The 14,157-nt window shown below is 43.6% G+C and overlaps 1 protein-coding gene across 9 annotated transcripts in view; it reads left to right on the forward strand.

Annotated features, from left to right (window-relative positions):
• The window catches only part of LOC115906577 (ras GTPase-activating protein nGAP-like), a 164,953-nt gene that overhangs the window by 98,950 nt on the left and 51,846 nt on the right, over window positions 1–14,157 (forward strand). Inside the window, exon 1 of one of the 9 annotated variants that reach the window (XM_030953862.1) lies at window positions 1,239–1,864. The exons of 6 other annotated variants lie outside the window; for them this stretch is intronic. In XM_030953862.1, the coding sequence (XP_030809722.1) occupies window positions 1,852–1,864 (13 nt within the window). In that variant the 5' untranslated portion in view covers window positions 1,239–1,851. Of the gene's footprint in view, window positions 1–1,238; window positions 1,865–11,606; window positions 12,244–14,157 lie in introns of those variants that run through there. 2 more of the 9 variants (XM_030953861.1, XM_030953863.1) reach the window with 2 other exon arrangements.

A 14,157-nucleotide genomic window follows, 5' to 3' on the forward strand; every position in this document is an offset into this window, starting at 1 on the left:
CCAGTCCTTCATTTTTCCATCTTTTCTCTCGTGCCCTGTGGTACGCATTCCTGGCTCTCTGCCTTGGCAAGAGGAGCTCATGGGCCCTTAGGAGCTGTTGCTGCCCTTCTACAAAGTCTGGCTCCTCCTGATCCAAAGTTTTCCCTGCTGCTTCCAGTAATTCGGCATTTCAAAGCAGCAGGTCAAACCAATTTGTCCCTTGGAGGGACTGTATATTATGTTACTCTGCTATTTTTGGGGGAGAATGACTATTTCTTGGAGCTTCTCTTCTGTTCCAGTGCTACTCTTGATGCAGGATCCCTGGGTGTAATTTAGTGAATGGTTTTACAGGGCACCGGAGCAGTAACAATTTTTTATTATTTATTTTGGAGTCAGTATTGTTTAAGCACACATTCAGTAAGTTTCTTTCCCAAGGGTTAGGCTTGTTTTTTTTCACAGATTTTCCACCTGAGCCTTGGCAGGAGGCAGGGTGACCAAAGCTGTTTCTTCCATAGGAGACACTGAGGGTGTGGGAAATTGTTACCTGAGACAATGTGCAGGAGCTGTTTTAAGTAACCCTGCAAGAAAAAAAGGTAGTGGAAAAAAAAAGGGTGAATCAGAGGTATTGCAATTAAATGGCAAAATTAGATAAAATTAGGGGAAAATGAAGAAAGTTAAAAATAAACAGAACACTTGCTCTTGACAACAGCAAAAGGCAGCCCCTCAGCTCTTGGTGAGTAATTTTTAATATTGCAATCAAATGGCAAAATTAGGTAAAATTAGGAAAAAAATGAAGAAAGTTAAAAATAAACAGAACACTTGCTCTTGACAACAGCAAAAGGCAGCCCCTCAGCTCTTGGTGAGTAATTTTTGTTTAGCAACAGGCTGAACAGCTTCACATTCTTCCTGTGTGTGTGTGTGCTCTGGTGCCCCTGGCTGGCAGGTGGGACCTGCTGGAGGGCAGACTTTAAAAATGAGTTTTTAAACATGACACCCTCTTTTGTCGTGGTGTCACAACGTGGTGGCAGCAGCAACCAAACTGTGTAGGGTTTGGCTTCTGTGCCTTAAAGAGCTATAAATAAATAAAAATGCTATGCCTGGAAGTTCAGCTCTCGGCACTTCTAAAATTAAAAAAAAAAAAAACAGAGCTCAGGAAAAGGCAATTGGTATCAGATTTCACCATTTCACTCCCAAAGCCACAGATCTTTGACTTTAAAGGCAAAAATCAAAGGCAATGCAGAAAACAAAGAGGGGGGAGGGAAGTTTATTGTTTGCTTAAGTGACTCTTGGTGCTTTTTTGGTGCTGTGTATTTCCTAAGCTGCAGAAGCATTTGAAGTGGGGAAACATCTTCAAAGGAAGTGCAGTTTTCCGAGCAGATTCCGATACATTTCCTGGTCCGGCTCATGAGATGTTTTCATGTAAACCAGCTTCTTGCACTCTGGGCAGCGTCTGCAGTGAGCTATCGCCCTCTTAAGTTTCCCTGTCGCTGATTTTAGCTGCTCGAAATCCCTGAGTTTTCTCAGCACCGGGCGGCTTTTCACAGGAGCGTCTCCTGCTGCCCACACCCCTCGCACCCCACCCCGAGTTCCTGCGCTGCCTCCCGGCTCCCTGGGACGGGAGAATGGATCGTGTGCCCGTCCCGGCTGGCTCCTGCCGCCGCTTTTGGGGAGCACCCGCGGGGCTGGCAGGGCAGGCGGCTCTCGGGGGGCGGCTCTCGGCAGCTCCGTAGGGAGCCTGGGCTGGGCTGGGCTGGGCTGGACCCCGGCTGCGCTGCGCTGCGCTCCGGCCGCGGGGAGCAGAGCGCGGAGCCTCCGCTGGCCCTGCTCGGCATCCTGGCAGGACCATGGTGGAGCTGACAGGATCCCCACAGAATGCAGGGCACAGGTGAGACAGATCCCTCCGGACACGGCCGGGTTCCTGCCGCGATACCCCTGCCGCGATATCCCTGCCGTGATCCCTGTCGCGATATTCCCGCCGCGATATTCCTGCCGCACTATCCCTGCCGTGCTGTCCCTGCCGTGCTGTCCCTGCCGCGATTCCTGCCGCGATCCCAGCGGGGCGGGGTTGGCTGGGAGGCACAGAGGTGTTCTGCTGGAGGTTTAAATGACTTGGCTCAAAGCGACTAGAAACTTGCCGGGGTTTTGTCCCTGATGCATGTCTGTGCGTTTTCTATTCATTTATGCGTTTTCCTTTTATTCGTTGTTTCAGCTTGATGCAAATGTCTTTAAAGAGATACATTCCTTTAGAGAGATGTTTACATTGGTACTTTTCTACTCACTGGTACAGAAATTAAGTGTTAGTATTAGAACAACGTGTAGATGCAAAGATGAAGGACAGTTTTTTGTAAACTGCTTTAAATCTATTTTATTGCCACTAAAACCACGAGGTTTATTTTTCTCCCTCTCACTGAAAGCCCTTACCTAAGCCCTTGCCTTACCTAAGTCAGTACATTTTTAAATGCCATTGGATTTCTAGATGAGGCCAGACATCATCATTCAAGGGCACCCTGTGGGAATATTTGTCCGAGTTTACTTGTGGCTGGCATTATGTGATGTTTCCAGCATAGGAAGCGTGTTGCCAACCTTGCTTCCTGTCCCCCAGAAAGTGATGGTAAATCAAAGCAGTTCAGGGAATCCTACAGGTTGCACATAAAAAACAAGAGGATTTGCTTTCCTTTCCATATAAAAGACACTGCCTTAGCAATGCCACTTGCTTTTCCAGCAGCTTTTGTCCTAAAATATATGATAGCAAGGGATAGCAAGCTGGAAAGCATTTAAGTTTCCTGCCTTTTGATATGGTTGAACAGTTTCCAGTAGGTACAAAACCAATAAATGTTGTCTAAGGAACCGGGGAATGGAATCTCCTGAGTCAAATGTTTTCTACCTTAGAAACCTCCTTTAATAGGTGCTGATTACGACCTCCTCCTTAGTCATTTTCCTCCTCATCCATAGACAGGGTGAATACTAATTTACTAACTTGGAGAGACTGTTTTTGTTAGCCTGAACCAATGGGCTTGTTCTGCAGCTGCTTTTGAATTACATGATCAGAAAATGAAAACCTTCTGCCTCAGCTTTTTTTCAGACAAACATGCAATTCTTTGAAAAGGCAAACTTTTGGCAAAGTGCTCAGAAAAGTTCAAGGCACCACAATGCTTATTCCTTCCAAATTTCATTTAAGTGATTTTTGGGGTAGTTACCACAAGGTTGCCTTTAGAATTTCTTGTCTCTTTTTTGGGGCTCTTTCATATGATTAACATGTTAATAGGGTAGAGAATTAAGAGTACAATGCCAGGGAGCTGTGGAAGGCAGATGTGAGCAGCAACTTACATTCCTGCAAATTCTTCATGTTGTGCCCAGCTTTATCTGATATTCTGTGGGTACTCTTTCTCTCTTTAAAATCTCCAGGGAGGAGAAAAAAAGTGTAATTGCAATGAATACTTGAGGTGACTTGTGTCAGAAAGATCTGTCATGGCTCTTTAAAGCTCATGGGAACAAATCAGCTTCATTTGTGCATGAGCAGGAGGAAGGGACTTTCTGGTACAATGAGCTTTATCTTGCCATTTTCTGATATCTGGGAGTCAGTGTAACGTGTAATATTGGAAGTCAAAGAATTTGGGGCTGCAGCAAATTGCAGGGTGTGGATGGCATTTGTAAATGGCTCATTGGCATCAAGAGACAGATTCATTCTCCAGCCTCTAGAGGTATGTACCTTGTCCAAGCTTTAATTCTCCACAAAGGGAGAGCTTCCTTTTATCTAGATTTCTTGGCTAATTGGCATCAGACAGCACAAATGTTTTTTAGGAGGGCTAATAATGGTGGGATTTGAAACTGGGCCAGTGGCAGAAGGGAGACCTAATGATCCCCTTCCATTTAATTTTCTTTAGCTATGGGTGACTGCTTCTGGTACGGGAGAGGGAAATCTGCACAGGAAGTCAGCAAGCAAATAATGCAACTACAGGCAGAACTTGTGGTTTCAGCACTATCACCTCCACATGTGAAATTGTCTACAGGCTAGGAGTGTGTTTGTTATGGATTTAATGGAAATGATGGTGAAACTGTTGTGGTACACATGACTGCAAAAATTGGCTTACAGAGGAATGGCTGCTTCTCTGAGCAGGTGGTGGCAGCTACAAATGGCTGTGGTGAGTTTGTGTGGAACCATAGAATCATTAAGGTTGGAAATGATCTCCAGGATCATCAGCTCCATCCGTTACCCTGGCACCTCCGAGGCCACCACTAAACAATGTCCCTAAAGGCCACATGCACACATTTTTTTAACCCTTCCAGGTGACTCCACCATTCCCTGGGCAGCCTGTTCCAGTGCTGGAGCACTGTTTCAGTGAAGAAATTGCTCCTGATGCATTCTTGCCTAGCAGAACAGTGCTGATCCTTGGGCTGTGGGTCTGCTGTGGTAATGTGTGATATTGCATTTTTCTTCTCCTGCACCTGCAGTGTGCTGAGCAGGGACTTTAGGAGGGCAATGTTGTGATGTGAACACCTGCCAGAGAAGTGAAACAGCTCTGCCAACATGTTTCCTTAGAGTCGAGTCTCTGGACAACCTTCAAAAGTGGCACCAACCCATAAGCATTGAAAAATCAATGTCTGGCTTAAAAAGATGGGATTGAAACTATTTTTTTCTATTTATTTATCCATTTTCCTAATTGTTTTGATTCATTTTGGAGTAGGCTTCAGTCAGATTTCCAAGCCCAGTCTCACTGAAACTGTTACAGACAGGTCCTTTCTCTAGAATAGATGTTGTAATTGTCTCCATATCTGTTTGGTTCCAGGGGTAATGGCTACAGAAGAATGCCAGCTATACAAAAGAAAGCATCATTCTAATGCCAGCTTTCAGAGCATTCATGCCCTTAAAGCCCTGCCCAGTATGTCCCAAGGTCACTCCAAAATGTCAGATGTATTGTCTCCATACTGAGTGTCCAGGAGGAAGCTCAAAGACATTGCATCAGTCAGAAATTAAGGTCATGTCCACAAGATGGAGGACTTGGTATGTCCTTGTAAAAATTCCTTCAACTCTGCAGTCTCTTCCCTTGCTGTGCTTCCTTGCTTCACTACCAAATCTGGTCCCTAATTTGGGAACAGATTATAAAATCCCCTCCATATGCTGCCTTTCTTGCACCACTCTCCAGTGTTTGGCAGGGCCTTGGGCTTTGGCAGTTGCTGTATTTTGGTGCTTAGGCAGAGATTAACATAGCCTGCCTATAAACACAGGTGGAACTGAGTGGTGAGAGGGAGGGAGACTGTGATTCATGGGCAGGGGTAGGGAATCATGGTGCTGGTCACAGTCACTCGTTCTCTGGAATGCTCCTTCTTTTCTGCTGCCTGGGAAGTGCCTTTTTTACCTGGTAAGTGCCAGCCTCGTGCTTTTGGGCCACTGCACACTGAGAGCTTTTTGGTGGTGGTGGTTTTCTGTCTCCTTATGTGGTGTTAAAAATGCAGGTAACTTTTTTTTTATCTGTGCCAGTCATGGAGAGTTCAGCTCCCACCTGCTGGTGTTGGCAAAGCTGTGGTTTCTTGATGCATAAAGGGAGCAAGCAGTGACCTGAGGGTGGAGTAAAGCTCCCTGCTGGCAGGGCACCCTCAACCCTGTTCTGCAGGAATCGCTGGTATTTAGGTTGTGCTGAAAGCAACAAGTTGGACTCGTTGTGGGGGTGCTCTGTGAGGCTGTTACCTGGAGCCAAACCTTGGAGGAGGAGGGTAAATAATGCTTAAGTTGATTGGGCAGTTCCTGTGTGATCTGGCCAGAAGCTTAAGTGTCATGGTCAGTAGATCATCACATTGGTCATGGTGAATGGCATCCCACAGCACCTGGAAGCCATCTCTGTGGGTGTCAGGCATTCTGATGGAACCAGAATGGTGCAGACTGAATGATAAGATTTTTATTTCTCTTTCGTATTTAGTTCTCTGCCATGTGAACTGTTTTTTCTCAAAATTCTAGTTCTCTGTTATTCTGTGAAGTCATAGAAGGACAAAAGACCCCAAACCAACCGCCATCCAAACCCCAGCGCTCACTAACTTGTTCTTTCATTTGTTTGCTTGTTGAAGATATCATCCAAATGAGTCTAAATAAGTAAAAATCTATCCTGGGTGTTTCCTAGCTCTGGTTGAGCCTCTATGCCCAAGGAAAAACAGTAGGTCAGGAAATAATAGTAGAGACCAACATGAATGGTGGAAGCATGCCAACAAAACTGCCTTAATCAATTATTTTCACAAAATACAGCACTTGTGAAGACATGAATTGTGCAAACTATGTGGCCTGCAAGGTGAACAAGAAAAACTCCTGGGAAAAATGTCATCTTGTGAGTGCCAGCATCAGAAATGAAGCACCCTTTACATTCTGCTCTTTAAATATATAGCTGGGTGTATTCATACTTTAATACAAAATGTCTGTTGACATGAGGCATATGGTTCACAGTCTGGAAAGGCACTCCAGAGTGGATGGCTCTGTAAATAACATCTTAGCCCTAATTTGGAATTAAATTAGCTTAATATTTTTGGAGTGGTCATTAATAGGTACTTAGAAAATTGCAGTCCTGCTAGAAGTGTAACTTAGCTGAATCCCTTGGCTATTCTGAGGATACCAAGGAAGTTGGCTTGAGTACAAAAATGTAATTAAATTGGTGTGGAAGTGGGAAAAAATACCCCATGGTTGTTCATCAGTGGAGTTCTGAAAATCCAACAGTCGTGCCCAGCTGAATTACCTGTATTGTTATATACTACAGAGGTTCAAGGTTTGTTGGTTTTCTCACCTTCATTTTGGGCCTTTCTGTCCCTATTTATCTTTCCAGGCTGTCAGCAGGCACGGCTTTCACTGCCCCTGGATTCCTCTGTGCTCCAGAAATTGTTATTTAGGAAATTCTTTTTTTTTCTGCCCCCCTCCTGAGTAACCACTGGTTAAGGTCTCTGATCTCAGCTGGGCTGGGAAGGCTGGTGGTGCTCACTCTGGAAGGGAGGAGGACAATTACCCAGCTAAGTGACAATATTACAGCAGTGTGCAGAGGTTGTCATCTGCAGCTGGCTAAGAGCTGTTGAGAGTAAGTGTAGAGATCAGTGGCTGTGCTAAAATCACTTCATTAAGCAATCTGAAAGGATAAAACACTGGTCTATAATGTGTATGTGTGGGCTGGCGCTTCATCAGCAGGGTTTCACTTTCCACAATAAATGAACTGGCTTGAAGAGAGACTTGAGTGTCCATTTATTTATTTTTTTTTCTGATTAAAAAGGGCTTTCTGTGTACTTTGCCATGCTCCAATGGGGCTGTCCCCATCTTCTCATGTCTGACATAAACCTGTTATTGATTTACACTGCAACAGAGTTATTCTGCTCGTAGCTTGTTCACAGGATCCTGTCACAGCACTGCACACTGCTTTTGCTCAGGTAGCTTAAGCCAAAAAAGTTACCCTTGTTCCAAAATAACTGTGAATACTCCCATCATGATTTCCTAATACAGATTGAGTTACTCAGCCTTGCCCACTGGGATCCTGTTGAACTAGATCACAGCTTGGTTAGGAGGCTGTTATATTGTAATGCTGCTCCTCAAAGCAAAATCACTTCCATTATAGATAGGCACTTAAAATGATTTCATGAAGGAAACGGAGCCTTGTGCATGTAGAATTGAGATTTTTAGGTGTCTGGGAAACTTATTTTCAAGCCAGCTGCTTGTTCCATGCTGTGGCATTGAGAATAGGACTGGAAAGTTAGTACTGCTTTGCATTTTTCTGGGGCAAAGTGCTCAGATAACCCCTGTTATTTCCTGATGGGCAGGTATGAAGGTGAGTAGTTTTGCCTGACACATGATGTTGTTCCAGGGCTTGGAGAAACAAACACTCATTGTTTCTTATTCCCTCTTATATTATCTGTAAGACATTTTGTTAAGAATGACTTGGGTGTACAATATCTAACATATATTGCTGTGAGGGCATAATCTCCTGCCTAAAGCAATATCCATCAGTCAGGCTGTCAGCACCTGTCCCTAGTGCATGTAAGACCCATTTTTCCTCCCCTTGAAAATGCCTCATGCAGAGAACATTAATACATTATGATTTATAATCCCACACTATGTGCTTACAAAGCATCTGCATCACAAGGCATCTTTGCTCTATTATTTGCATCTATTATGAATTCTCATTTACTGAAAATTCCTGTAGAAAACTCTGAGACTCGTGTTTCCAGGTAGTTTTACTGATCAAGAAAGGTAATTTTTAAATTCACAGGATGGCAAAGCTGTTTAACGTCACAGGTTTCAGACTCATAACTTCAGGAGAGTGACATTTGTGACAACTGCAGGGTTCAGTCAGTGGCTGTAATGCAGGAATTACCAGGGAGGGATGTATACAAGTTTTAAATGATTGCTTTTTGTAAGATGCTGCAAAGCAGAAGGGCTTGGTTTGATTTTCAGACTTAAGAACTCATCTGCTTTTAGAACTCAGGCGTGAGGGAGATAAACCCAAACACTTTGAACAGGTTTTCTCATGTTCTCACCTGCTATTCTGTACAGCTACTGGTGCTAATTTTGAAAAGCAGTCTCTCAAGATGGATATTAACTGCTTCTTATCCCTGCTTTTTGATTAGTTTTGTTTGTTTGTTTTACTACTTTGCTGACCCTTCCCACCTCTATATTTTCACATTTTCCATACTTCTGCTCTGGTCAATAGAGCCATTTGTATCTGGATTTGCATCGGTTCAACAAACTCCCAGTGTAGGTAGGTCCCACAGCATGAAAATAAGTTAGTCATGTTTTGAATAGTCTTCTCATGCTGATTTGCATTTTATCTTACAATCTGACTGCCCTGGAAAATTTGGACAAGACTTTTTTAATGGTTTTTGGAAAGCTTTAGAGCACAAGACCTTCTTTAAGACAAATTTAAGAAGCAATTCCCAATAAAAGTTCTGCTGTGACCAGCACTACATCCCTCCTGCAGCTATGGAGCTGTCTCTGGCTTTCTTGCATAGCAAACGTTTTAAAATCAAAATCAATGCTCCAGAGGAGTCTGAAGATACATTTGAAGGGATTGTTTGAAACTAAGTATTCAAAGGATGTAAGCAGAGAGGACACTCCTGATCCCAGTGTTTGACAATGGTCTGTCAAAGCACACAAACCTCAGCCAGAGCCCAGTGGCTGGGAGATGAGGCTGATCAATTCAGTCTTGGAACTAAGGAGCAATTTGCTAAGCAGAGTGGAGTTAACCACTGGAACAGCTTACAGGGGATCAGACAGGCTCTTTGTGTCTTTGTGAGGGTGCTGACAACTGGAGGTCCCTTTTTCTGGAAGCCAGGTCTTTGTTCAGAGATAATTCAGGGAATGGATGAAGTCACTGGGGAGGTTCTAAAGGTGTTTCATGTCAGGTTAAATGGATCTGGTGTCTCTTCTACATCTTTTCTATCACTTCAAATTCCCAGGACTTCTATGGGGACTGTGTTCATGACTTAGTCTCTTACAAGGACTTTTTGATTCTTGCTTTTTGTTCTGATGTCTGTCTCCACCTCCTGACAGTCCCTTGCAGGCAGGTGACTGTTGTAGTATTGCACTGCATGTTAGTGTGACCTGTTAAACCACAGAAAATGAAGATAAATAATAGGGATGTATTTATTCAGGGTTTTCCCCTCTGTGGGTTTCCCCAGGAATGTTAATTCCCAGGAGAAATCTGCTTATCAAAAACTTCACTGTCCTTTCAGTTCCTAGTTGCATCCTCCTGGCTGAAGTCTTTGCCAGTTCTAGCTCCATTTTTAACAAAGTTCTTTTTATCTTCCCATATTTAAAAATACTCCAATAAGCCAGTTCCTTATTTGATATGCAATATACTTCCCCTGCTATCATGACCATTATAAAATATTGAAAAGGATTAATAAAGCTAAATTATTACACAAGATGAGGCAGCCAGGGAGGAAAACAGGATCTGTATGTGATTTGTACTCCTAGAAAGGATACAAAATTGGTAAGTGTTCATGGGAAATCAATACTCATATCTCTGTTTTCTCTAGAACCTTTTATTTATAGAGATGGTCGTTAATATTGCAAGTTTTTAATGGAGAGACACCCAGGTGATTGTGAGTACAGTATTTGATTAGGGAACTAAAAGAAAGGAATTGAAATTTTAATTTCATATTGACCAACCAGATAGACCAAAATAACTATCTAATCCTTTCTCTAAAAGTTCTTTCATTCTATTCTTGTTGCAAGTAGATTTACATCATCAGTTTGCACAGTCTTAAAGAAAAAGTTCTACTTGTGGAAGTTGGACAAAATGTGATCCTCCCACACACAGAGGGAAATCTGTTGGAACAGTTCATTAAAAAAATAAATCAGCTCTTTTAGCATAGGTGGGAAATCTGTCTATCACAGGATTTTATGTGATGTAGGGAATATTTCTGGGTTTCCATCCCAGCCATGGGATACAGCTGCACTTGTTCACTGGGAACAGGAGGACAGCTCTGCTCAGTCTGGCATGCTGCTGGGGTACCTGGCTCCTGAACTGCCTGTCCCATGTTCCCTCATTAACTGGGAATTCTGTACAGCATCTGCCCTGCTTGGCAGGTGTTTTATGAAAATATCTGTCCTGCACAAACAATACTTGCTACAGTTTGTCTTAGTAATTGGAATTTTCCTCCCTGCTGGGACTTGATAGCTCTTTTTTTTTTTTTTCAATTCATTTGTTGGTTGGTATCTAATTTTTTGCTTTGCTGATCTAATGGCCTTTTGGTGTAGCTTGGGTTTTAGTCAGTGGTCAGCAAATATCCTTGTTTGTAATAGGGACTGGCAAGTGTATGAATTATTTAAAATAAAGACAGGTTCAGAAACTGGTGAGCAAAAGGCAGCTGTCTCTTTAAAGAGTGCAGTTTGATCAGAGCATCAGCCCCATCCCCTGAGGACAAAGGCAATTTTGATTTGTGGGGCCCAGGAGTCCCTCACTTACCAGGATTCGTCACTGCTCGTGCATGTGTAAACCTGCAAAACGCTCTTTTGTGTGGAATAAACCTTACACTGTAAATCCTGCACGATTAAATGTGACCCTTCATAAAGTCACAGCAACGAGGCTTCACTGCAGAGCCAGCTCACTGTCCAGGCAGGGCAGAATTATTTCCCATTTAGCTTGGTTTTATTTTATTTTTTTGTTTTAGATAAATAACCACCCATCAGTGTTGATGGCTTGGTTTTTATTTTTTTAGATGAATAACCACCCATAAATGCTGATGGCTTGGTTTAATTTTTTTTAGGTAAATAACCACCCATCAGCGCTGATGGCTTGGTTTTAATTTTTAGATAAATAACCCCCCATCAATGCTGATGGCTTCTTTGAAGCCCCCAAGATTGCTGCTGTGTCCTTACCTGTGTCTGTGGCAGTGGGGGCTGAATCCAGCAGGGCTGTGGCTGTGCTCGGAGCTGAGGAAGAGGAGGGATTCCCCCTGTCCTGGTGCTGAGGAAGAGGAGCAGTTCCCCGGCCGTGCTGCTGTTGGCAGCCAGCAGCAGATTCCATTATTGCCGATCAATGCCGCCGCCACGCAGGAGGAGGGGAGAGGGAGGGGTGGGAGCTTCCTATTCACACATTGATCAACCTGCCATTGCATGAACAAATTCATTGCAAGGAAGGCTGGGATGCTGGGATAATAGCTGGAGCAGGAAGGGGCTTGTAAACAGGGGAATGCAGGCTCGTTACTAGTGGGGAGGGGATTTAAATTGCCTCTCAGCTTGCTGGGTTTTTTTTTCCCTAGCATAAAGCACAATACCTGAGCCTTCAAACAAAGCCAACACTGTGAGGAGTGGTAGGGCTACATTGCACTTAGCTGATGAGCTATTGTGCTGACTTATTTGAGCTACTTCAGCACTGATGTGTTTTTACTTAAGTTGATTCTGTCATAACCTGCTGCCTCTTCTGGATTTTGAGACCTCAGTGTCCTCTGCTTCCCTTTTTTGCCTTCTCTCTGTTCCTGCTTGGACTGAAACCTGCCACAAAGGGACAAGTCCAAGCCCCAGCTGCTGCTCCCACCCATGCCTGCCGTGGCAGAGGTAGGGTTGAGAGAACAGGGCAGATCAGGCTCCCATGTTTGCCAGTGTAGGCAGTAACTGGAGGACTGGAATCCCAAGACCATCAGCTCCTCCCCATCCTTCCTACCCTGCTTCGTTCACTTTCTGTGTTCTGTATGGAAAAGTTTTCTGGCTGGAGAATAAGTCTGCTTTCTCCTGGGCATGTGGCTGAATGGCTGGATAGCAGCACAGAAGATGAGAAAAGCCTTCTGTCGTTCCTTGGTACGGTAGGGTACAAACTGCATTTTGGGGGTTTGAACACTTTACTGGGAAACGTTACCACTTTTGTGCTTAATTTCTTTGGTCTTTCAGTTACCTGACTTTATTTCCTTTTAAGAGCTTTTAAGTGGTGTGCAGTGTTAACTAAACTTGGTTACAGCCTGTTTGAAATAGTTACAAACACACTGGGTAAGGGTTACCTTGTAAATGGGCATGTGCCCTGCAGCCAATGAACTGAACTGGACTAAACAATGTTATTTACTGCTCTGGCTTTCTTCTCTGTGCCTTTTGACAAGCTGATCACTGGGCTCAGTCCACTTCCTCTCATTTCTGTCAGCTTGCCTGACTTTTGAACTGTGTGATGGTAGCAAGATAAATCAGGGGAGACTGCTCAAAGTTTTTCTTCTTAAGAGAAATGTGCAGATGCATTTAGAATAAAAATGCCCAAGTGGTGTCTTAACTCTGGGACCACGTTCAGGGTTCACTGGCACTTCTTGGATGTCTGCAGTACATTGTGTCTTTTCCTGTGTCCATAACAATAATTCCTACTGCTCAGGGACAAAATCCTGCCACAGAGCAAGAAGTGCTGAGGCTGGGAGCAGCTTTCTGGGCCATGGAGAGGAACAGGCAGGAGCTGTTGAGCTTTGGTGTGTTCAAGAGGCAGCAAGCCTGTCCCAAAGGATTGCTTTTTAGAGAATGCCTCTATTCACATCCCTTTTACAGACAGTAAAAAGATTGGTTTGGAAAGCTGTGGCTCAAGGCTGTTGTTTAATAACGAGGACAATAAATATTGATATCATACTAATGTGTGTTTAAATCATAAGCCTCTAAACAAATTAGACTGCAGGAACAAGTTACCATGCCTCAGCTGATCCGTGTTAATTGTCTGTGTGCAATCTCTGCTGCAAACACAAGGTAATTTGAATTAGCAGGGGCAGTCCAAGATCATTAGGAACTAACGAGGACATCAGCATCTCCAGGTCATGGGCAGCAGCTCCTTGTCTCTGCTTTTGTGCTGGCACTGTTGTCCAGGCAATTTGTTTGGCTGTGTGTGGAGTCAACCATTAAGGGAGGTTTTAGAGGGTACTGCATGGGGAGGTCAGAAAGGAGCAAATATCCCAAATTTTGTACAGCCAGGCAGAGGATGTGTTGAGCAGTTTAGGGACATGCATCTGCTTCATTTCTGACTTGGTTTGCAGAGCTGGAGGATTTGTTCTTCTGCTTCAAAGTGAATGCATCAGTGTAAGAACAGCTGATGTTGTACTCACTCAATGCCATGTACAGTTTCCTCCAAACTTTCAGGGAAAATAAATTGTGGGAGTTTATACTTGAAACCCCCAAATTATTCTCTCCTGTGATATGTGTGCCTTTTCTTCCAGCCTCCTCTAGTGTTCCTCTGCTTCACATGTTAGATCTTGTCTTTCAGACTGTAAAATCGTTTAGGAATCAATGACTTAAGAATCTTTTAATTTACTTTTTGTATCATTTAGGTTGCTTTCTATGCACCTTCCATACTGGGCACTAATTCAATTACACCTTTTTTATATTGCCAGCACAGTGCAAGTGTGTAACACCAACAGAATTGCCTGTCTGTAAATTAAAAATCTTTTCTAGTTACCTGGATCATCTTCCAAGACTTATCTGATCGGTTCAATCCCTAGTAAAGCACAGTAGCTTCTTTTCAAACCCCTGCTAATGGACTGGGAGAGTTGTTGATCATAGTTTGTATCTAGCAGTTGTTTGATGCTGGAGTTCTACAGCCAGTGAGCTTTGCAGGGTTCCCTTTGTATTTCCCTTTCCAGGCTTGGCAGCTTTTGTGCACTTCAGTGTGCTGAAACTTGGTTGCATTCACTCTGATGTATCTTCTTGTGATTATTTTCCCCCATCTGGTTGCCTTGATAAATGTAGAAAAGCTATCTCTG

Source organism: Camarhynchus parvulus, chromosome 8 (assembly GCF_901933205.1).
Source record: "Camarhynchus parvulus chromosome 8, STF_HiC, whole genome shotgun sequence".
Classification (NCBI taxonomy): Eukaryota; Metazoa; Chordata; class Aves; order Passeriformes; family Thraupidae; genus Camarhynchus; species Camarhynchus parvulus.